At 35.3% G+C, this 24814-nt stretch overlaps 1 protein-coding gene across 1 annotated transcript in view; it reads left to right on the forward strand.

The window, feature by feature from the left end:
- ACTR3 (actin related protein 3) overlaps positions 1-24814 on the forward strand; it is a 54588-nt gene that overhangs the window by 27576 nt on the left and 2198 nt on the right. Inside the window, exons 4-11 of the mRNA XM_036420991.1 lie at positions 3484-3594; positions 5967-6062; positions 8022-8129; positions 11525-11668; positions 15308-15481; positions 21073-21165; positions 21380-21505; positions 24386-24469. Coding sequence (XP_036276884.1) covers positions 3484-3594; positions 5967-6062; positions 8022-8129; positions 11525-11668; positions 15308-15481; positions 21073-21165; positions 21380-21505; positions 24386-24469 — 936 coding nt within the window. The remainder of the gene's footprint in view (positions 1-3483; positions 3595-5966; positions 6063-8021; positions 8130-11524; positions 11669-15307; positions 15482-21072; positions 21166-21379; positions 21506-24385; positions 24470-24814) is intronic.

Below are 24814 nucleotides of genomic sequence, written 5' to 3' on the forward strand. Positions count from 1 at the left end.
ATGCTGAGTTGAGCTTTGGTAGATAGAATGAGAAAAGGAAGTATGAATAGTCAAAGTGATGTGGCATAAAATCTAAGTGTGTGTGTGTGTGTGTGTGTGTGTGTGTGTGTGTGTGTTGGGGGGAGAGTGATAGCTAGGGAATAATTATGATAGCCAGTGGCCTGCTAGTCTAATTGTAATAAAGAGAGATATAGCAAGTTGCTGGCGGATGAATGGTTATGATCAGAGTGGAGTGTCCTTGCATTTCTGGTACTTAGAGATGCTGAGGATAGTAAGATCTAAACTAACCAAAATGGGGAAAAGAAATCTTTGAAGATGTTGAAGTCAGTGAGCTGAGAGACCATAGTTCCTTTGCACTGATTCTTTTCCCTTAAACACATTTTCATGTCTTCCAAATTCTGCAAGCAAACGTAAAAAAAACAACTTTCTCAGTCTTTATTTGTACCTTCTTTCCTCAGTCTTTTAGCTATTATTTTCCTTTTGAAACCAAATTTCTTATTTAGTCTCTAATTATTTGATAAACTATTAAATCTGATTTTGTGTAACAGTCTTCATCCTTCTTGAATAATGGGGACATTTATTCTTTATTTGTTACTGTTTCATTTTTGCTATTGTTACTGGTTCTTCCTCCATTGTCCACTACTCAAAAGTTTTTATTTCCCAGGTACTGTCCTTGATTCTCTTTTATTTCTTTATTAAATTCTTTGTGTAGGTGATCTATTCCACTCCTCTGTCTACAACTATAACCTAAAATCTCTACTTCCAGTTTCTTGGCCTCATTTCCAACTACCTACAGTCAACTACCCTACTGCCTGCCTCTCAAATATAACCTACCAAAACAATATATATGTTGCTTAATTCAAGAAAAAATAAAACAGAACTTTTGTGTCTCGATTAATAGGTTCTTTCCGGTCTGACTTCAAAGCTAAAAATATTGATATCTTTGCTTTTCTTCTCATTCTTAATGATAGAAATCCTAAATCTGGCCTAGTATCGTTGTTACCACAGTTGGGGCTTTTATTTTCTCTTGCTTAGTTGTCTTAAATTCTTTTCAGCTTTCTCAGTGCTGCTATAATAATCTTCCTAAAAACCAAAGCTGTTCTTGTCACTCCCCTGCTTAAAATTTTCTGCTGAAGCCCTATTTATTACAGAATAAAATCTAAATAAAAGGAAAATACGGTTTTTGAGAATCTGGTCCCTTTATCTAGAACTGATCTGTCTTTCTATACCCCTCCTCCCAATCCTTTTGTTACACATATTTCTCATTGTTAAATGCAGTGTTTGTCTTTTTACATCTTTTTTCTTTCTATTCTACCGTTATATGTTCTTTCCTCTCCCTCCTCCAAAAAAATAAAAATAAAATTAACAAGGTTGCTACATTAAGACCCAGTTTAGATATGACCTCATTAGTCATACAGGAGTATTTCTATTTTCCCTTAGGAGCCTAGCTTCTTATCTAGTCCTAGGTTTTTTATTTCTTTATAAACTTACAATAGATTTGTATCTATCTATTTCATTAGATTGAGCTTCTGGGGGGCAGGTTGTACATGTCCTTAGCATTTGTGCCAATGGTTCACAGTTGCTACACAATAAAATAACACTTAGGTTATTTAAATATGTAAACTTCAGTAATGTTATAAAATGAATGATATAATAGATATTTTTCCTTACTTAAATCGAGGAGAATTCATAGTATAATGCCTTAAAAAGTGTGGAGAAGACTAGGGTGAGATGTGGATATTGGGGATTATCTGATAATATGACTATAGGAGGTTTACTTTTTCTTTCAGTCTAGCGTATTGAGTATGTACTATGTGCTTGGAACTATATATTTTTGTTTGTTTCTTTTTCTGAAATATATATTTAAATTTTTTTTGCATAAATTTTAACTTGCTTATATAAGGAATTTTTTATATATTTGGAATATGTACTAATCTTTTGTTAGTTATATGTGTTGTGGAACTGTATTTTATTGCAGAAATTCACAAATTTTCTCAATGCTTTTTAGTGTTTCAGTAAGATTGTATAGAGTGATCTATAGACCAAAAGAAATATCTTAACAGTTTGCTTATTAAGTAGCTAGGTCTAAGGAACTAAATAGCTTTTTGAAAAAAATAAAGACACTTACTTGAAAGGAAAAAATTTAATTGTTAAATAATTAAAATTCTCTAAGAATATATGTGCCTATTAGGTACTTCACAACTTCTCACACCTGGAATCAGATTGCACATTGCCTCCTGCATTTCGTATTTTACACTAGAGGCCCAGTATGTGCGAAATCATGCGTGGTTAGGGTCCCTAGGCCTAGCCTGGCCTCTGTCGCTGGCCTCTGCTGCCCTACGACACGACGTGAAGCTCCCCTCCCAGGGACGCTCCGTGATGCAGCCCTTCGACTGCTCCACGAGGCTTTTCCCGCCCCACCATGCTCCACGAAATTCCCCCTGCCCTGCCACTGCTCCACAAAACTACCCCCACCCTGCTACTGGTCCACAAGGCTCCTCCTGCCCCCTACTGCTCCATGAAACTCCCCCCACCCTGCGACTGCTCTTCCAGGCTCCTGCTGCCCCTCAACTGCTCCGTGAAACTCGCTGCCTCCCTGTGAAGCAGCCCGCCACTGCCGCCATGGCAAGCAGTTCGGGGCCGGTGAGGGGGACCACTTGAGAGGTGCTCCATGCACTTTATGGTGACTGGTTATCCGTTTGGTCGTGATGGCACCTGGCTCTTTATATATTAGGATGAGTTTTGGGGGGAGGTATGAGTTTTTATTATAGCAACCACTGGCAAATCAGCTTCTCAAAGAGGTGATGTTATTGAACATAATATATGTAGTATTACCTAATGTTGAAACTGAATTTCTCAGCTAGTAAGATATGCAGTGTTGAACTGATTTTGGGTGTCACTGTATTTTCCTGAAAAATTTAAAGTAATTGGAGTTATCTTTGTGAATTTGCTGTAGTACCCTGGGGCTCAGTTTTGAAAGCATGTTTCTTTACAAATATATATAGTTTTTCTTTAAATTTATGTGCTTGATTTATTATTGCTATATACTTACCAACTGTGTTTTATATATTAAGCACATATCAAATATTTGTGAAAGAGCTAATAAATTAAAAATTAAGGAAATTGTAGTAAACTATAATTTTCATAGGCTTAATTTTAAGTTTTTCGCTTATTACAAAATTTTCAGAAATCCAGACTTGTACAATGATTTTCCATCTAGATTTACAATTTTTAACATTTTTACATGTTTGCATTATGTTTTTAATTGAATCACCAGAAAATATATTGTAGAGATAATTTTATTTATATCTTAATAGTTATGTATGAATCTCTAAAGAATGATCTACAGTTTGATTATCACACCTAAGAAATGCTGTCGTTATGTAATATTCACTAATGCTCTAGTATTCACAGGGTTTTTAAATTTTGGTAGTGTTTTTTTTATGTTAATAATATTTGTATTTTTTTGTTTTGTTTTAATAGTGGCCAATTCGCCATGGTATAGTTGAAGATTGGGATTTGATGGAAAAGTTTATGGAACAAGTGATCTTTAAATATTTAAGGGCAGAACCTGAAGACCATTATTTTCTTTTGGTAAGTACAAATTGTAATTTCATTGAGGAAAGTTTTAAACTTAATGAGAATATTTTCATCACATCTGTATTCACAAGGGTGAATTTTTATTAAATTGTCATATGTCTTAAAGACTACTAAAAAGCTGTTGTTTTTAAGATTATCCTGTTCTGGAGTTCAAAAGTTTAGGCACTTAAGAAATTCCTTTGATGATTAATATGTAATTTTTTTGATAGGAATATTAAGGTTCAGAAAAAAGTTGGAAATGTGGCACTTCCCTTTTTAATTGTAATCTGATTATTATTTGTAATTCTTGGCAACAAAAATACAATATAACTTAATTTTTAAACTTTTTTCTTTTTACCAAAATAGTTGCATGTTCATATTTTCAAAAAATCAAATGGTGTAAGATGGAAAATAAAAAAACAGCACTCTCCTTCCTCACCTCTTCCAACCCTTGATTTCTATTTTCCAGAGACTAAAATTTAAAAATTAATCCATGTGGTTGAGGATACCAATAACATATTGCTTTTTCTGGGTGTATCCTATTAGATGAATATGCCTTACTATGTATTTCTGTTGGTGTTCACCTAGTCCTAGGCTTTTTCCAGTTTTTTACTATGAACAATATTTAGCTACTGGGAACATTCTTATACAGATCTTTTGGGGGACACATGTTTTCATTTCTCTTGTATAAATTGGTACAGGAATGCTATAAGTAGGTGCATAATAGGTTTTATAGGAAACTTTCAGAATTTTTTCAGAACCTTTATATAAGATGTTAGTAAGTTGGTTGCTCAACAATCTGCCCAATATTTGCTGTGTTAGTCTTTTTAGTTTTAGCCATTTTAGTGTAAGCTTTCTCATTTTTAATTTGCAATTTCCTGATGACTAATGATATTGAGCACTTTTTCATGTACTTACTAGCTATCTGTATGTTTTCCTTATGAAGTTTCTGATTATATTTTATATAGAACTTCTTCTGTTTTGGAGTTTATAAGTTTTAACTGCTTTGGTTTTTTAGTTTGCTTAATTTTGATGTATTGCTAAATATCTTCATATTGTTGAACCTAGTTCCAAACTCTTAACATCAGGCAGTTTGACTATTAAAAGTTTTACATATGAAAAACTATTTCTGCTTAATTTTTTTAAACCTTATTTATAGTGGCTTTTAAAATTGAAAGAAATACATTTAATTTGTAATGAATTCAAATTTTATCTTTTTTTTTCTTGTAATTTTTGCTCTGTAAATGTAAGGAATCCCTGTCTTTCCTCAAGCTCAAAAATATAATTCTTTTGTGTTAAGGTTAAAAGTTTTGCCTTTTAACTTTACATATTTGAGATAACAAAAAGGATTGGATTGTCATATCAGACTCATAAGAATCCATCTTACCCAGTTTTCAGCTTTAATAATTTAAGTGAATTAAATAATCATGAGATGTAAGCAAAAAATGAGGTCTGGGATTGCCAGTGCTGTTCCCTAGGTCGTTTTTGGCTCAGATTTAACCCAGACCCAGGCTTCTAAGTGATGTATGCAGCCACGTAACTTAAACTGAAGAGAACTATGTAAATATCTCCATTTTATAGTTGCTTAACAGTTATGTTAACTTGCATAACATTTTTCTCAGGAAGCTGTGCCATAAATTTGTAGAATCTTGACTTATCTATCTATCTATATAAAACACTAATATGCAAATTGACTGAAAGGCAGAACAACTCGCGAAGGCCAGTCGCTTTGATCCACACTGACCTCTAGGGGGCAGACGCTTAACACAGAAGCTGTCCCCAGGCCGCAGGCCCTGGCCTATAGCAGTGGCAAGGGGTAGGGCTGACAAGTAGGTGGCACCAAGCCAGCCAAGGCAGGTGCAAGTGGGGGCCACAGGATCACACTGCCAATCACCCTTCGGATCATCCCTGATTACCTGCCAGGCCTAGGGACCCTACCCATTCATGAATTTCTTGTACTGGGGCTCTAGTTTACTATTATATAATTACAGACAGATAGGTATACTCTGCTATAAACAGTGCCTACGTAAATGATTCTTCCCCTAGCAAATACCATTGGAGGTCTTTCATTACCATGTTTACAAGGTGATTTGACTGGGTCTTCTTCCTCCTTCCTTCTTTCCCTTTCTCATTGTTTAATTCTTACAAGTGGTGTGACAGGAATTTAGGGTGTTTTTTTTTTTAAATGTGAATAACCATATTCTTGCATATATTTAGATCTGTTTGAATTCTCTATTTTTTCTTTGATCCATGTGTCTCTTTACCTCTAAAGCTTGATGACTTTTAAATACAATGATTGAAATAAAATTATTTCTCTTTTAAAATTGTCTATGAAGTTATCAAAATATTCTGATATTGTCTATTTAAAATGTTATTCAATTTAATAGACTGAACCTCCTTTGAATACTCCAGAAAACAGGGAATATACTGCTGAAATAATGTTTGAATCCTTCAATGTTCCAGGCTTGTACATTGCTGTGCAGGTAAGCAAGTTCATAAGTTAAGAGAATCTGGATTCTTAAGTTTTAATCTGGTTTAATTCTTATCTATCTATCTATCTATCTATCTGTATTATAACCTCAAAGCACATCATAGTTCTCTTCTGAATTGATAATTTAGAAATAATATTATAGGAAATTGAGTTTTAGTCAGTAGAAAAGAAGTGTTAAAGTATGTTAATGGTTTTTGGTTAACTCATGGCCTTTTATAGGACAGAAAAAAGGGAACTAAAGTTCATTGACTGTTTCTACCACTTCTTATCTATAAAAATAAAAGAGTAATATGCCAATTAGACCAGACGTCTTCCAGGTGTCATTCCGGACTGTGATTGTACCCCCTGTCCCGCATGGTTCAAGGTTCAGAGTTCAGGTTCTGATGGAGGCCTCACACAAATGAAAAAGATAAGACAAGAAAAACTAATTTGGGAATTGGCCAGGCAGAAGCCCAAGAGAGGACTTCGCTTTGCTCTGGCCTTGTGATCCTTTTATTCAGGTCTGGGATACACCCATAGCCTTTAGGCAGGCAATTCCAGTAATAGCTCCATGATAGCCCATCAGCAAGGATTTACATAAGACTAAAAGTTGCTTTAGCTCCCTTGTCTCCACCAGACAGTGAGTGTATGGCTCTGACCCTTGCCAGAGCCTCAAGGTGAAGGCAATGGGCAGCTTCCAGTACTGGAGGTTCTTCCTGAGGAAGCTGGGACCTGAGGGAAGCAGTCCAGTTCTGGGTGCAGGAGGGAAGCCGGTGCCAGCAGCCAGGGGAAGGAAGGCTTACTCTTGCATGAATTTTCGTGCATTGGGCCTCTAGTATATGTATATTCATTTATCCTTATAACATTCGTTGTGTCCTTTTTTTACGGTTTTGTTTTGACTGATTTATTGCTAGGTGTATTTGACCACCTTCTCCATTGTGCCTCTCTGTATCCTATATATCATAAATCCCTGCAATACTTTATTATACTTAATTTGTATCTATATCTATATGGTACAGCTTCTGTCCCACCCCTCAGGATCAGAACTCACCTCTTATTTTTTACCCCTATAGTAAATGTGATAACCTGGTATATCACAGAAGCTTAATGAGTATAAAAACTATTATATAGTTCTGGTGGCACACAATGTTTGTAGTGTGAACCTGTATTATAATTGGAGGTCAGCCTAGATAACTTTCTAGGTCCGTTTTTTTAACTATTTATATTGCAAGTAGATTTTGAAAAGCTAGTTTTGTTCTGTTTTTAATTATTAGTCATATATCTTATTTGAGGCTTGGATTGTATGAAATAAGATTTTAAAAAATGAACTAGCTGTGTTAATTTCTTAATTTGTAAACTTCTTTTTTAAAGAATTACACTTTATTGCCTATGCCACAATTTTTCACAGAAAAATGTTACCTCATCAACTTTGTTTTATAATTATATCATAATATTTGGAAATGTGTAAGGGCTTTTTCTGTGATAAGTTGTTACATATCCCTAGATGCATGTTGCACTTAGAAAATTTGGAGATAATCTTACAAGAGTGATACTTGTTTTAGCCATTTTTGTATTGAATAATTCTGGTGATTGGTTGGTTGGTGGTATGCTTCTCCTACTTTGTTGTTTGTAATAAGCTATCCCATATAAACTTAGTTTAAGTCTTGGCAATCTTATACTATACAATTTCAGGTTATTCTTCCACATTTTTTTGGCTTTAGGAGAAAAAAGGTTCTCACTAAAATATGGAAAATAAATAAATATGTCCCTGAAAGCAAATAGAAACTTGTAAATTTGTCTTAATAAAATGGAGGACGTGAATAATTTGATTGCATAGTGTAAATTAATTTTGAGTATTTTCTTTCCAGGCATACTACATTTAAAATTGAATAAAGTACTCCAGTAAAATATATGTAATTTTAACTCTCTGACTTTGTTTCTTTTTTGCCTGTCTTATTTCTTTTTATTCAAGGCCGTTCTTGCCTTAGCTGCATCCTGGACCTCAAGACAAGTAGGGGAACGGACGTTGACTGGTACGGTAATAGACAGTGGAGATGGTGTCACACATGTCATTCCTGTGGTAAGAATATTTTAAAATTACTGAACAGGACATCAAATTACACACCTGACAAGATAAATTATATGAATTAATACCACTTTTTAAAACTTTAAATATTATACTTTAAAATTTTGCTGTGATTTGGCCATTTGGTCAACTATAGTTGTATTTTGCTCAAATTATTGTTAAAATTGTATAAACAAATCCTAAAATGTTTCTTTTGCTATAGGTTTGTACTACTATTAGAAAATAATTAGAATTTTATTAGCAATAGTTTCTAATTCATAATTGGAAAATGATGAGTTAGAGTATATGAAATGAAAAAATACATATTTTCTTAAACTTGGAATTCTTTTTTCCAGTTTGATGTGTCTTTGTGTGTATTAACCAGTTGATAATCTCTATTATCCTTAACACATTTCAGACTTGTGTGCACATTAACAAAATGGCAGCTATGTGTGAGCAATGACTATTAATGACTTTTAAGGAACTATTTTTTAAAAAAATAAAAAGCTCAAGATATGATTGGGCTTCATGGTTTGAATTTAGTAAAGCATATTAAGAAAACTACAGCAGATTGGATTATTGTCTGAGTTAGCATTTTTTGCCAAGGCCTTTGTGCTTCTAATTTTAATGACAAATTAGCTTTATTACTGTGCCTCATAGTTCCAAAATGATAGCTCAAATTTATACTGATCATTATTTTCTTATTTTCTGTTGAGTTAATGGGTTATTTTAAAAATTCTGTTTGATCTTCTTTATTGACCTATTAGCTATACTATATTTTTTTGGTATTATCATTTGCTTGTTTCTTGGTGGTTGTTGCTCTAGGGCTTTTTAGTAAACAACTTCAACTTAATACAATCTAACTCCAAGTAATATTCTAACATTTCATAACCTTTCTAGTCTGTATTGTCATTGTCATTCATTTTACTTCTACATGTTTACTTATTCAATAGTATATTATTAATTTGTTTCATTGTAAGTTGTATATTAGTTTTGCTAGGGCAGCCATAACAAAGTACCACAGACTGAGTGACTTAAACAGTAAAGGATTATTTTTTTTCACAGATATCGAGGCTAAAAAGTTTGAGGTCAAGATGTTGGTAATGTTGACTTCCGAGGACTCTCTTGTAGATCATATGTCTCCTTTGTGTCTGTGTTCCAGTCTCTTCCTCTTTTAAGAACAGTAGTCATACCGGATCAGGGCCTGCTCTAATCATTTTATTTTTACTTAATTACCTCTTTAAATACCCCATCTCCAAAGACATTAATATTTTGACAGTATTGGGGATTAGCATGTTAACTTAGAATTTTGGTAACGACAGGTCACACGTCAGCCTATAATAAATAAAAATCTTTAAAAGAGATTTTGAAAAACACATATAATTCTTTTATATTTACCTACACACCATTTTCTGTGCTCTTTATTCTTTTGTGAAGTTCTAGATTTTCATCTAGCATCATTTCTTTCTGTCTGAATGTTGGTTTTTAATATTAATTAGTTCATGTACATACTCTAAAAAGTTTTTATTTTGCTTTCATTTTTGACAGGTAGTTTTACTTAGTGTAGAATTTTAGGTTGACAGTTTTCTTCCTTTAAGTATTTTAAAGATGTGGCTCTACTGTTTTCTAACTTACTTTGTTTTTGAAAGTATCTGCTATAATTTCAGGTTTGTTCCTTTGAATGTAACATTTCTTGTCTGGCTGCTGTCAAGTTATCTTTTTACATATTTCAGGTTCACTAGATTTTAGCGATTTGATTGTGATGTTATCTAAGTATGGGTTTCTTCATTTATTCTCATTGAGCTGCTTGGACCTATGAATTTGTAGTTTTTATGTTATCTGAGAAGTTTTTGTCCATTATTTCTTCACATATCTTTTCCTGCTTTACCTTCTTGTCTTTGGAAACTCCAATTAAATGTATGTTAGATTATTTAAAGTTGTCTCATATTTAACTGATACTCTTTATTTTTTTCTAACCTTTTTTTTCTTTTCTGTACCCTTTTGGATAGTTTCTATTTCTATCTTCATGATCATGATTTTTATTTATTGTCTAATCTGCTGTAATTACATTTATTGTATTTTTAAGTTCATGTATTTTTGTTCTTAGAAGTTCTGTTTGAGCCTTTTTATAGCTTCTATTTCTCTGTTCCTCATGTTTCAATTGATCTTCTTGAATCAGATCAGATGGAGTACATTATTTGTTTTAATATCCTTGTATACTAATTCTATATCTGACATTTCTGCTTTTTTCTCTATTGATGTATTTTCTTCTTGATCAGGAGTTGTATTTTCCTGGTTCCTTTTTTGGTTAATATTTTAAGATATTTTCTTGGGACACGGGCAAGTGAATAGGAATCAGTTTGATCCTTTAAGGGACCCCTTTAAAACATTATTAAGCATGTTCAGAACAATGTTTTATCTAGGCCTACTTTATCCCCAGTGTTGAGGCAATATTCTTCTGGAGACTACTGGGTGCTCTGAGTTTGAGGTCTTTAAATTCTGGTGAGTGGGAACATAAACTATTCCCAGCTATGTATGAGTTGGGGATCGTTCTTTTTGCCTGCTTCTTTCCAAAGGTCCTTTCTCTGCCCTTGATTTTCTCACATAACACATGATGATTATATTGTTGCCTAAGAACTCTCCCTGGGCAGCAAGATGAAATGTTTGTAGCACTCACCTTGTTTGTTTTCCCTTCTCTTAGGGATCACTGATCTACTCAGCCTATTCCTTAGTATTTGAAAATCAACTTCATATAATTTGTCCTGTTTTTAAGATGAGAGGGCTAATTTAATCCCTACTATATTGTCATGGGCACATGAGGACATCTCTGACATTTCATTTGTTAATGAAATTTAATTTTGCTACATTATTTTTTGTTCTTCTGATTTGGATCAATAAATTTATGAATTTATTCTGCAGAACTTAATTATTTGACATTGTTATGGTGCATGGTATGTCTGAAGCTTGTGAAATTGGTACTTACTTCATTGGGGAAAATGATAGCCAGCTTTCGAATTAATGATCAAATTTCCTACGATGAAATCTAAATTTCTTATTGAAATTTTGGAAGATTTAAAAATCATCTCATCTAAAGTCTATTATCTAAAATATTTACTACTTCTGAAAGTCATTATTTCTAAGTTATTGAGTTATTTCAGCTTGGTTATAAACTCATCAATGAGAGAATGTTGCTGGCCATTCATACTGTACAGTAATATAAACTCTGTGATAAGTAACTATGGGGAATACAATTGAGGAGTAAAGACTAGAAGAATTATCCTGGGATAAAGTAATACTTTAGATATAACTACACTAACTTGAGGTATTGTTCTTTAATAGCTAATTATTTAGGTTGTGTTAATTTTGAAAACATTGACAGTAAATTTGATACTCTTTTTTCTTCCCCCTAGGCTGAAGGTTATGTGATTGGCAGCTGTATTAAGCACATTCCCATTGCAGGACGAGATATAACATATTTTATTCAACAATTGCTGAGAGACCGAGAAGTAGGAATCCCTCCAGAGCAATCCTTGGAAACTGCAAAGGCAGTAAAGGTATAGAGTGATGAGGTGTAATTCAGTTAGAGATTAAAATCAAAATTAAAATATTAACATGAAAAATTCTTAAGAACGGTACTTAAAAAAATCATGTTAGCCAGTTACAAATTATTAATTACGTGTGTGTGTGTGTGTGTGTGTGTGTGTGTGTGTGTATGTGTGTATGTGTATGTGTTCTCTATCTCTTGTAAGGAAATAATTTGGGGGTATTACCAATTCTTTTTTCCTCACATCTTAACATTTGAGAGGACTATCATACATTTTCATGACTATTTCCTTTTGTAAAATAAATTTGTTCACTTCAGAGTCCCCAAACCTCAATTTCTTCACTGAATTCCTTATTCTGAAAGTTTTCTGTTGCAATATTATTTTGATTTAATTGATAGATTTTGGTATAGTTAGCTTAAGTGTTAATGGCAAATAGAAAAATGTGAAGGCTGTGTAAGTATTCTATTAACTTGTATGCTACATATGTCTTCATTATTTCAGTGTTTCATACAAACTATCAAAATACTGAGCATAATTTTTTACATGTATCATTTGTCAACATATCTACAAAATTTCATAGAGCCTATCACATATGTTTGGAATATGTAAAAGGAAATCTAACCTGGCAAAAATAACTTAATTAATTTGCCCATCCTATATAATCCTACCTAATAAAAGAGTGATATGCAAATTGATCATACACACACACACCCCCCTACATCCACAAGTCTTGCCCACCAGCCACACCCACCAGTCAATCAGAGCGAATATGCAAATAAATCCAACCAAGATGGCTATAGCCACAGAGAGCAGGAGGGAGATTTGGGTTTCCCAGGCAATAGAGGAAGCCAAGCTTTCTGCCTGCCCTTGCCATCCTAGGCCTCTACTCAAGGCTACAAAGTTTCAATTATAGAAGGTAAACAAATCCAAACAGAAATGGCTGCCAGCCACAGAGCAAGGGGCTTGGTTCTGCTCCAGGCTACAAAGTTTCAATTGTAGAAGGTAAATAAATTCCAGATACTTGGGTCACTAGGGCCGTGACTGGCCTGCAAATCACCACAGGTCCCTCGCTCAGGCCACCCCATGCGCCAAGGGAACCCCCACCCTGATCCGGGACACCATTCAGGGCACACCAGCTGGCCCCAAACCATGCACCAGGCCTCTATCCTATCTAATAAAAGAGTAATATGCAGATTGACCATCACTCCAACACACAAGATGGCTGACCCATGTAGTCAAAGATCCTGCCCCTGTGTGGTCACAAGATGACTGCCACAAGATGGCCAGCAGGGAAGGGCAGTTGGGAGGCACCAGGTCTACAAGGGAGGTCAGTTGAGAGGGTCCAGGCCTGCAAGGGAGGGCAGTTGGAAGCAATCAACCCTGCAGGTGAGGGCAGTTAGGGGTGACCAGGCTGGCAGAGGAGGGAAATTGGGGGCAAACAGGCTGGCAGGGGAGCAGTTAGGCATCAATCAGGCTGGCAGGGGAGTGGTTAGGGGATGATCAGGCTGGCAGGCAGAAGCAGTTAGTAGCAATCAGGAAGGCAGGCAGGCGAGCAGTTGGGAGCCAGCAGTCCTGGATTGTGAGAGGGATGTCCGACTGCCCGTTTAGGCCTGATCCCACTGGGAGCAGGTTTAAACAGGCAGTTGGATATCCCTTGAGTGGTCCCAGATTGGAGAGGGTGCAGGCTGGGCTGAGGGACACCCCCCTCCACCCTGCATGAATTTCATGCACTGGGCCTCTAGTCCTATATAATAAAGAGCTAATACACAAATGATCATTGTGCACTCACTCTCTTGTTCTGGGGCCGGGAGACCTGAGGCTGCACCTCCCCCCCACTCTGCACCAGGCTGGGGGACCTGAGGCCACGTCTACCACCCCGATGCTGGGCCAGGGGTCCTGAAGCTACATCCCCCACCTGGCTGGGTTTGACGGGGGACCTGAGGCTACACCCTCTGCCCTGCAGGACTTGACGGGGGTTGGGACCAGCTGGGTCTGGGTCTCACATGATTTTGAGGCGCGCACGGTTGGGCGGGGACTTGACTCTGGGTCCCATGGCAAGCCCCAGATTCTTAACAGGAGGGAGATTTTCATATACATTTTACTAATTTTCTTTCATCTCTGACACTTCTATTACAAAGGGCAAATAGCAATATTAAAATATTTCCTCTAATTCCCTTTTATTGTGACCAGGCCACTCGTCTATATATGATTATTTTTAAGGGCTGGGAATAAAAATAAATTTACTACTTTATCTAGATAGTAAAGGAATTACTAAATGGCTACCAAACATCACTCTACAGTTGGTGACATTCTTAAATATGTAAACAATATCAACACTACAGTTTTAACAGTTTTGGGAAATCTGTGGAGTTTGAATTAAATCTATTTTAGAGAATACTGATGCTCAGTCTGAATGTCTTTTTTTTTTTTAAGGATCATTTTCTTTTTTGAAAATACAGTTTAATTGATTTCAGAGAGTAAGGGAAAAGGGCGAGAGAGATAGAAACATCATGATTAGAGAATCATTGAATGTTGCACATCCCTTACTGGGGATTGAGCCTACCACCTAGACATGTGCCCTGACTAGGAATTAAATAAACTGTGACCTCATAGTTTATAAATCAGTGTTTAACCATTGAGCCACGCTGGCCGGGGAAAGATCATTACTATGTAATTACTATTCCCAAGGTTTAGAGAAAGAAGACCTAATATAACTTAACCAAATTGCCTTGTGTTTTCTAATATTCTTTCTCTTTATATCCTTTGATTATCAGTATTAATGTTTGCATCTATCTTGGGTAAAATAATTGATATGTAAAAATATGTGAAATATGTATTTTTCTTTAAAAAGAAATAATGAGGTTGGAAGTTAGGAGTCCACAAATTGCAAATAGGATATTATAATCCATAACGTTTTGAATTGCATTTTGGTTGATAGCTTTTTCCTGGGACAAATAACCAGATAAGCAACAATTCAGTTATGCAGGTGATATAGTGAAAAAGAATAGTTTATATTTTCAGCCTTTTTTCTTCTGCTTATTCAGTTCCAGGCGTCCTCAAACTTTTTAAAGTGGGGGCCAGATCACGGTCCCTTAGAGAGCTGGAGGGCCGGACTATATGAACTACTAATTCCTACTGTAACACCTCGGCTGCGCTCACTGCCCAAAAAACCTGGCGGGCCGGATCAGACTCCTCTGCGGGCCGCATGTGGCCCGCGGGCCATAGTTTGAAGACGCCTGACTATAATCACTTTTATTCCTGCTAAGGATATACATTAATTTGTGTGGCTTTATCAATTATGAATAATTCTTTAGTTTTGTATTTTTATGCTTTCTCTTCTTTAGAATATAGAGTCTATTAATTATTAAAACAGTATAAAATGTTGGAATACATTTTTCAATGTTTTTTGCAATAACATTGAAATAGTAGAAATTGATTCTGTTATTATCAAATCGGTCTATTTATATATGAAGCCAGGTGGTGAACTGTTCATTTCTGCTACATAAAATTTTCTTTAGCTTAATTTTCTAATTTTATTTTCTAAAGTTTTTTGTTTTGTTTCTAGCTTACTGAAAATATGCCCTTCCCCCCTTTTTGTATTTTTCCTAAAACAAGAGGAATAAATTGCTTGTTTCTTTGTTTTTCTAGGAGCGCTATAGTTATGTCTGCCCAGATTTAGTAAAAGAATTTAACAAGTATGACACAGATGGATCGAAGTGGATTAAACAGTATACTGGAATCAATGCTATCTCAAAGAAAGAATTTTCCATTGATGTTGGTTATGAGAGATTCTTGGGACCTGAAATATTCTTTCATCCAGAGGTAATTTTTTTAGCTGGAATTGTTTTATAATACTCAGCAAAAAATATCAGATTATTCAAGAGAGTTAATCTCAGGAACTTTTTTTGTATACTAAAATGCTATAGTTAGTCATATATATATTTTTAAAAAGGCCTTTGACAAAACAGGCTATTTTTCATGAATTTATAAAAATGAAATACTTAATATTTGTGGCTTATGTGGGGTCATAGAAAGAGGGGAGTCCTTAAACTTTTTGATGATTTAAATAAAATATGTAACAATGTCCATTATAAAAAAACCAATTGACTGTCACAAAATATTTAATTGTTAGCAAAACAGTCTCTGTCTCTATGAAATGTTAGTGACATACAGGCTATATTAAATTAATGAAAAATACATGCTTTTAATAATGAAAAGTTCTTATAACTTATAAGAAACAACTTTATTAATAGAATTACTAAAGTTAAATGCCTCCTCTTGCTTACTCATTTAGCAAATAATAAGTGGATATAATTGTCATGTTCTCAGTTTAAGTATTGGATATTCAAAAATTAATTTGTCTTACTCTTACTGAGCTTAAAGAATAAGAAAGGTGAATACCTAAATAGGTATAGCTACTTTAATGGATGCATGCATTAGGTGAGGAAATAGAAGCAAAGAGCATCTAAGTTTGCTTGGGAGAACCAGATAAACTTTTTAGAGGAGATAACAGTTGAATTGAGACTTAAAGTGTGAATGGATGTTTGTTAGGCAGTTATGCTAGGGGAATATATATATATCTGGCAGAGGAAATAAGCTGGGTAGAGGTCCTGAGATATAAGAGAACTAGATAATCCTAATATATATAAAAAGTCAGGGGCCATCATGACTAAAACAACTGGACAGACAACTGTACACAGGCTGTGTGGTACGACAAGGCTGGCAGGGGGGTTAGTGAGGGATGACCAAACAACTGAACAGCAGGTTGTGTATGGTGACCAGGTCGGCAGGGGAAGCAGTAAGGTTGCAACCAGGCTGGTGGAGGGCGGGTGGGGGAGTTAGGAGCGATCTTGGAGGCAGGCAAGTGAACATTAGGTCCAGGATTGTAAGAGGGATGTCCAACTGCTGGTTTAGGCCCGATCCCATGACAAACACCCGCCCCCCTCCTCCCTCCCCCCCGTGCATGAATTTTATGCACTGGGCCTCTAGTAAAAGTATAATGGGAGTAGTAGGAGATAGATCCAGATTGGTGTTCATGAGGGACTAATATGCTATGTAAAGGAGTACTGGATTCTGTAGTCATGCAGAAAACTTCAGCATGAAAATTATCGATTTATGTGCAGTATTAAAAAAGTCACTCTGGCTGTACTGGGTTGGATAGATTGGAATATAGGTGTGAATTGTGTTGGAAGCAGGTGAGTTTATTGCAGTTTTTCAGATGAAAGTTAAATGTTAGTAGGTCAATGAGAATGAGAAGGAAGGTGAGAGAGAAGGAATAGAATCAATGTGACTAACTGATGTTTAGATGTGAGAAGAGTAAAAATATGAAGAATCTTCGATGATTCCCAGGTTTGTATCTTAATTAGATGTTATGCCATCCACTCAGATTAGGAACAGTGAAGGGAAAGAATAGATGAGGTGGAAACAAGAGATGGCTTTATTATGCATCTTTAAAGGATTCCAAAATGAACACTTGGGTTCTAAGGATTTTGAACTGTAGTGTGTTTTCAAGTGAGGATAGGTGTGGAGTTATCAGTACATACGGAACAAAGGAAGAGAATGGTCAGGGAAAGGATGTGGAGTGGGAATAAGGAGAAGAGTGGGGCCCTAGTCAACACTAGCACTTTATGGACAGGCAGAGTAAGAGGAGCATGCAAAGAATACTGAAGAATGGAGAAAGGCAGCAGCTGAGCCAAAGGATTATGCTGTTAACATTTAAAGAAGTGAGAATTTGAAGAAGTGAGGTTAAAGAGTAGTGCCCATTGATACAGTATGGTAATAAAGGAAACTTGAGAAGCACTCATGGGTTTTTGCATCCAGATTATTAGTGTTCTGGGGGATCAATTTTAGGGGAATGGTGTGATAGAGGCAGTTTGTTGCCTCGGTGATGGATGAAAGTTGGGAATTCATAGTATGGACCTCCTGGGGTTATGCCTTTTAAAAAGTTATCTGTAGTGGTGCTTTTGGTAGAGAGAGAGAACAATATTAGATACTAGAGACCTGGTGCACAAATTCGTGCACCAGTGGGGTCCCTTAGCCTGGTCTGCAGGATCAGGCTGAAACCAGCTCTCCGACATCCCCGAGGTGTCCCAGATTGTGAGAGGGTTAGGCCAGGCTGAGGAACCTCACTGGTGCCTGATCGGGGGCTGGGCAGGGACACGGAAAATTGGCCAGCCAGGGAGGGACTGTGGGAGGGCTCTAGGGCGTGCCCAGTCAGTCTCGTTCAGTCCTGATCTGAAGGACCCAGCAGCAAGCTAACCTACCAGTCGGAGCATCTGCCCCTTAGTGGTCCATGAACGCCTTAGTGACTGATTGACTGGTCGACTGTCTGCCCCCTGGTGGTCAGTGCACACCATAGCAAGTGGTTGAGCAGCCTTAGCATATTATTGGCAAACTAGAGGCCTGATGTATAAAAATTTGTGCAAGAGTAGCCATTCCTTCCCCTGGCTGCTGGGACTGGCTTCCCTCCAGCATCCGGGACCCGGGCTTTCCTCCTCTGGCAGCCGGCAGGCACCTGGGACCTGGGCTTCTTCCCTCCTCTGATTACTCGCAGGCACCGAGGACCCAGTCTGCTGCCCTTGGGCTGCCGCAGGCACCCAGGACCTGGGCTGGCTTCCTTCTGGCCGGGCTTCGTAAAGAAGGATGTCTGGAATGACATCTGAAAGACATCTGATCTAATTAGCATATTGCCCTTTTATTATTATAGATTATGCTTTGATTGGTTGAATGCACAACTGGACACTTTGCATATTAGGCTTTTATTATATAGGATAGGATGTGTGTTCAGTTCACTGTATTTTTTGAGAATAGACCTGTTGTATGTATATTAACTGGGTCACTTCCCAAATGAATTTTAAGTTTCTTCTGTAGTTTTAGGTATGTCTGTCATAGTTCCTCTGTCATTTGAAGGATTTGCTCTGTTTTTTATTTTGATTAGATGAAGGGATAGGCATCTCAACTTGAACATTTGAAGATAAAATGTACAAAAAAGTAAGGATCTTTATTTTTGAAATGTTAAATTCATCACAGATACAAGAACTATTTTTAGGAGGAATTTTAGTATTTTGCTTTTTATCTTTTTAAGGAAATTATAAATTTTTGACAAAACTATTTGGATTGTTGTGTTTCATTGGGTGTATTCTTTATACATTTTTCAGAGGAGAGGAAAAATCTTCTTCTGATAGCCACTTGCAGTAATATGAAGACCTGATCAGGGAGCATTTGGAAGCAAGACATCCTTTTGCTGAAAGTGAAAGAAAGGCCTAAAAATATTCTTAACAGGGACCCTAGGTTGAGCTTTCTAGTATTAAAGTATTGAATAACCTTCAACAATTCGTTAATTTGTTTACTGTGAATTATTTTTTCCTAAATTTATTTACTAAATATTCATTGCTTGCTGCTTTACTTCATATTATTCTACTTGTCACCTGGGGTTCTATATCACTATAGCCCCTGAGCTTTTTCAAAATACATATTTAAATAAGACTTAATTTTTTTCTAAATCAGATTTTTTTGTGTGTGGATCCAGATTATGGGAAGATTTAAATGTTTTACACATTTTTCATTTCTCTATATTCTTGATTAAAAGCCTTGAGAAGGGCACAGAGTTAGAGTACAGGAATGAATGACCCTATTCCTGCATTTCAGTTGCTCATAGTATAGCAGATAACTATCTTAAAGATACCTCATGTGTGTATTATTGTTTTAGTTAAATACTGAAGGGTTTACAAAGTTACAAAGGGTTAACAAAGATCAGTATAGAGAATTTGCAAGTTCTGTATTAACAAATTGATAACATTTAAAAAAATAATATCATAGCACATATTTTCTGTCATATTGTTAATATTTTCTGTCTGGGTTTTGAGAATTATCGGGTCTAGTAATAATTAATGTCGTTTTTAAACATTCGTTTAAAATCTTGCTTGGCGTTGACTTGTATTGACATAACCTTCAAACACGTGGTATCTACAGAACGTGTGAAGTGCAATTAAGTTTTGCTTGAAAAAGTTTGTGTTTGGTTTGGTTTTTGTTGCAAAACTAGGGCTAAGAAGATGGCGGATGAAGAGCATATTCGGCACTGCATGCTTTACGAGTTCCAATTAGGAAGAAAAGCAAGTGAGGCTGCAAAAAACATCTGTAGTGCTCTTGGTCAAGATGCAGTTAGCGCCAGAAAATGCCAGCGTTGGTTTGAGAAATTTCGCGAGGGAAATTTTTCGTTAGATGACAAGAGTGGTCGAGGCCGTGTGTCCAATTTTGATCAAGAAGCTCTTCAAGCTCTTTTGGTGCAAAATCCTCAAATTACCCAACAAGAGCTTGCGACAACTTTAAATTGTTCACAAAAAACAACTTCCAATCAATTGCGTGCACTTGGCAAAGTCCAAAAGTTTGGAAAATGGGTTCCTCATGAGTTGACCGACAACAACCGTAATCAAAGAGTCACAATTTGCTCCTCTCTCGTCAAAACCGTTTGCCGTTTTTAGAGCAAATTGTTACCGGAGATGAAAAATGGGTGCTATATGTTAATTTGAAAAGGCGGCCTCAATGGTTGGACAAAAATGAGGCTCCGCAGCCCACGCCAAAACCTGACTTGCATGCGAAAAAAGTGATGTTGTGTGTTTGGTGGAATTTTAAAGGAATTCTTCATTATGAACTTTTACCATCTACCCAAACCATTACAAGTGCAGTGTATAGTGCCCAATTGGAAAGGTTAGCCCAAGCTTTAAGAGAAAAAGAACCCGCGCTGATTAATCGGAAGGGTGTAATTCTTCACCACGATAACGCACGACCGCATACTGCAAGAATCACTGCTGAAAAACTGCGCCAGTTGGAATGGGAAGTTCTCCCTCAACCTGCATATTCTCCTGATATTGCCCCTTCCGATTACCATTTGTTTCGTTCTTTGCAAAACTTTCTTCTTGGAAAAAAATTTAATAATGAAGAATGCCTCAAAAATGCATTGACCGAATTTTTTGCATCAAAATCACAAGACTTTTACAACAGAGGGATTAAAATGCTTCCTGAGCGTTGGGCACAAGTAGTAGAAAACAACGGCAACTATATTGTTGATTAAATTTTGTTGTATTGTTTAAATAAATTCGATTTAAAAAAGTATTAGAAAACGACATCAATTATTACTAGACCTAATATATATCTTAAGCTGTTTACAGGCTTTCAGGTTGTAGAGGTTATTTGGGGTAGTAGGTACATTTGTGTTATAACTTCAGATTCTTTTTTTTTTTTTTTAACAGACTGGTTAAGAAGGTAGAGTTGAGGTGGAAAATCATTTGATAGTTTAAGTCATTGTAGAATGAAGTTAAAAATAATAACGTTTTTAAAACTTCATTTTTAATTGTGACATTGAAGTCAGTATTGATCTAATCTCTATTGTATATCCTACTTTACTTACTTTTCAGTTTGCTAATCCAGACTTTACTCAGCCTATCTCAGAAGTTGTAGATGAAGTAATTCAGAATTGTCCTATTGATGTTAGACGTCCCCTCTACAAGGTCAGTATTTACAGATAAATTGTGATTGAAGGTCATACTTTTAAAAGCTTTTTTATTTTCTGTCCATTGTTGAATATTGCATTTAAAACACCTTAAAGGATATAATTGGATTTTATTACCATTTCTTATATCTTTAGGTTTGTTTGTTTTTTATTCTTTTAAAATAAAAGTCATGCTTGCTTATTTATTTATTTACTTTTCTCCACTAATATAGAATATTGTCCTCTCTGGAGGGTCAACCATGTTCAGGGACTTTGGACGTCGCTTGCAAAGAGATTTGAAAAGAACTGTGGATGCCAGGCTGAAATTAAGTGAGGAATTGAGTGGCGGTAGATTGAAGGTTGGTTTTTTTCTATAATTAATGGGGAGGTTAGGGTGCTTGATTATTATAATAGGAATGGGAATTGTCTGCCAACTTTTGCTTTTATTAGGAAAATAAGTGGAACTGTTGGATATTCTAATGGAGAATGATATTCTAATGGAGGAATATTACAGTCAGTCAAAATTACAGTAAAATACAACACTCTAGAGTTTGTTGCCTTTTGAGAAATTACATGATAGCTGACTGTTTTCAGCCCCTATATTTTGATTATTTTAATCCTACCCCTTGAAGTTCAGTTAAAAAGTATGTTTAAGAGTTCAGTGATTTTCAACCTTTTTCATTTCATGGCACACATAAGCTAATTACTAGAATTCTTCGGCCCCCCACAAAAAATATTTTTTGCTGATTTGACAAAAAAATTGTTATAATTTTGATTCATTCACACCGGATGGCTATTGTGTTGATTGTTAATTTGATAATCTAATGGAAAAGAGGTCAGTGTCTCTGACTAGTCAAGTATTGCATGCTCTAAAAATTCTGTGGCTCACCAGTTGAAAATCGGTGGTTTAGTTTATAGGATTCATTATAGGTACATGAAATGAGAAAATAAATGCTGCTTTTTTAGTATTTCAATAAAGTAAAATTGTTTAACATATTTCTAAGTTTCTGGTACATTTCTAAATAAGAAAGGAGGAATCCTCCCTTCCCCCCTCCCTGGGGTTTGCTGATCAGTGCTATACTGACATCTAGTGATACTGGGAAAACTTGATATAGGATTCTCTCTCTTTCCCCTTTTTTTTACTTGATAGTCATTTTACAGATCTTCATAAATCTTTATATATCTTTATCTAAATCTGGCATTATTTCCTTTTTAATCTGTAATTTTTAATGGCAGCCAAATAGCCTTTTTTTTACCCCAGAACCAAAAATTAATAAGCCTCATCTTTTTATGACTTGTAAGTTTGAAAACTCTTTTTGAAATAATTTCATATTTACCAGAAACATTGCAAAACCTAGTAGGAATTCCTATATATTGTTCACCTAGATGTCCCAAATATTAGTATTTTTATATATATTTTATGTATACATATATATACACACACACACACAAACACACACACACACACATATATATATTTATACACAAATATATACATATACCTACACATACAAAAATTATTTTTTTTCTGAACTGTTTGGGAATGAGTTGCATATATGGTGGTCTTTTACTTCTAAAAGTTTAAAGTGTGTTTCACAATTTTAAAATCAGGAAATTCATCTTGAATACAATATGTTATCTAGTTATAGATCTGATTCAAATTTCATTGATTCTATTATTATTCTTTTTATAGCAAAAGGGAAAAATACATATTTTTTTCTGATTTAGGATACAGTCCAGGATTACATGTTCGAATTAGTTGCCATGTCGCTTCAGTCTGGCACAATTACTTAGGTTTTTTTTAACCATTAATGTTTTTAAAGAGTGGAGATCATTTGCTTTTGCAATCGTTCTCATTTTGGGATTGTCAGATGTGTCTTCATGATTAGGTTCAGATTATGTACTTTTGATAGTAATACCACAAAGGTGATGCTGTGTCCTTTCAGTGCATTTATTGCTAGACAGATGATATAATTTGTCCTGTATGTCAATTTAGATCACTTGGTTAAAGTTGTGTCTTTCAGGTTTTTCTACTATAAGGTGATTTTTTTTTCTTTTTAAACATGTAATGAGAATCTTATGGGAAGATACTTTCAGACTCTGCAACTATCCAGATACTCATAAAATGTTTAACCTCTAATTTTAACACCTACATTTCTTTCCTAAGAATTACAGTGGTAGTTGCCAAGTGGTATTTTGCAAATTCCATTATTCCTTTTACGTTTTTTAGTTTCATTTTACTTATGGAAAAGTGATTCATTCATTCATTCATTCATTCATTCAATCTGTAGAAACTGATTTGCTTATTATTGTTATTCCATAGCTGTATCATTAGTATCATTGTGATTTAATATCAACATTAATATTATTAATGTCGTTACTTTTGATGCTCAATTTTTCTCAGATTTGGCCAATGGGAGCCATTTGAAGTAGCTTTTTGGATGTGATCCCAGTATTTTTCAAGCACTTTCTTTTCTGGCATAGCAAGATATTCCACGCTCATCCTGTACATTTTCTTCTCCAAACCAGGAATTAGCTCTTTTCTCCCCTGGGCACCCTTGTTCATTTTAGTGGAAAATGTTATTAGGAAATCAAGCGTTGGATATTAGATATATTCGTTGCTACTGGATGTTAGTGCTTCTAAGGCTTCTTGGCAGTTGGAGCTTGTGTGTGTGTGTGTGTATGAACATCTGTATCTAGTTCTCTATGTAAATTAAAAACTGATTTCATGCTGATACTGCCAGTTCCAGAATACCATAGGTTTGTTCTAGCCTTTTACCTTTCCATATTTGTAATGCCCTCTCGGACAGTGAGAAACTAAACTGGCTTCTGTTATCTATAATATATTTATATTTTTGCTCTGTTTTATAGTAGCTTCAGAATTATTGATTCATACCACTATGAGAAATAGGCCTACTAACTAGAGTTCAATATTTGTGTAGTTTTTAATTTTAAGCCTGAGGGCATAGTCATAATCCTATGTTCACAGGTTACTTGGAGTAGTTCCTTCCTCAACTTCAGTGTGGTTATGCTTTAAAAAAAATGAGCTTAATGTTTTTTACTCTTGTTTTGCCCAATGTGCCTCTCATATCTTTTAAAGTTTTATTTATTTTCAAGTATGTGAAACATTATAGTTGATGTATGTAAATTTAAGGCAAATGATCCAAAGAAACTGTTATTTTAATATATACTGTTGAATCCATCTTTTTTGTTGTTGTTGTTGTTGTTTGTTTTTTTAGCCAAAACCTATTGATGTACAAGTAATTACACACCACATGCAGCGATATGCAGTTTGGTTTGGAGGATCGATGCTGGCTTCCACGGTAAATCAGAAGAAGCTTACTTTTATAATTTTATTTATTTATTTTTTAGATAGAAGAATCCTTGAATACTTAAAAACTTTAGAAAAATGAGAAATTTAAAAAAATGTTTTAAAGTTTTAAAATTGGATATGTATGTACATAGTATTTTTAAAAAGTTCAGGTCATTTGGACTCAATGTCCATATTTTTCTTTGCTTGCTGGACATTTTTTTAGAGTGAGCATTTAGAATTTTTAAGTGTATTTGTAGGGAAATTTTTTTGAATGCTGTGGTAATTAAGATATCAGAAGGTCATTGTTTTCTCTGTGCAAATATTTAAAAAGCATTGAGTTAAGAGTAATGTTTTA

Source organism: Pipistrellus kuhlii, unplaced genomic scaffold (assembly GCF_014108245.1).
Source record: "Pipistrellus kuhlii isolate mPipKuh1 unplaced genomic scaffold, mPipKuh1.p scaffold_m20_p_7, whole genome shotgun sequence".
NCBI classification, from domain to species: domain Eukaryota; kingdom Metazoa; phylum Chordata; class Mammalia; order Chiroptera; family Vespertilionidae; genus Pipistrellus; species Pipistrellus kuhlii.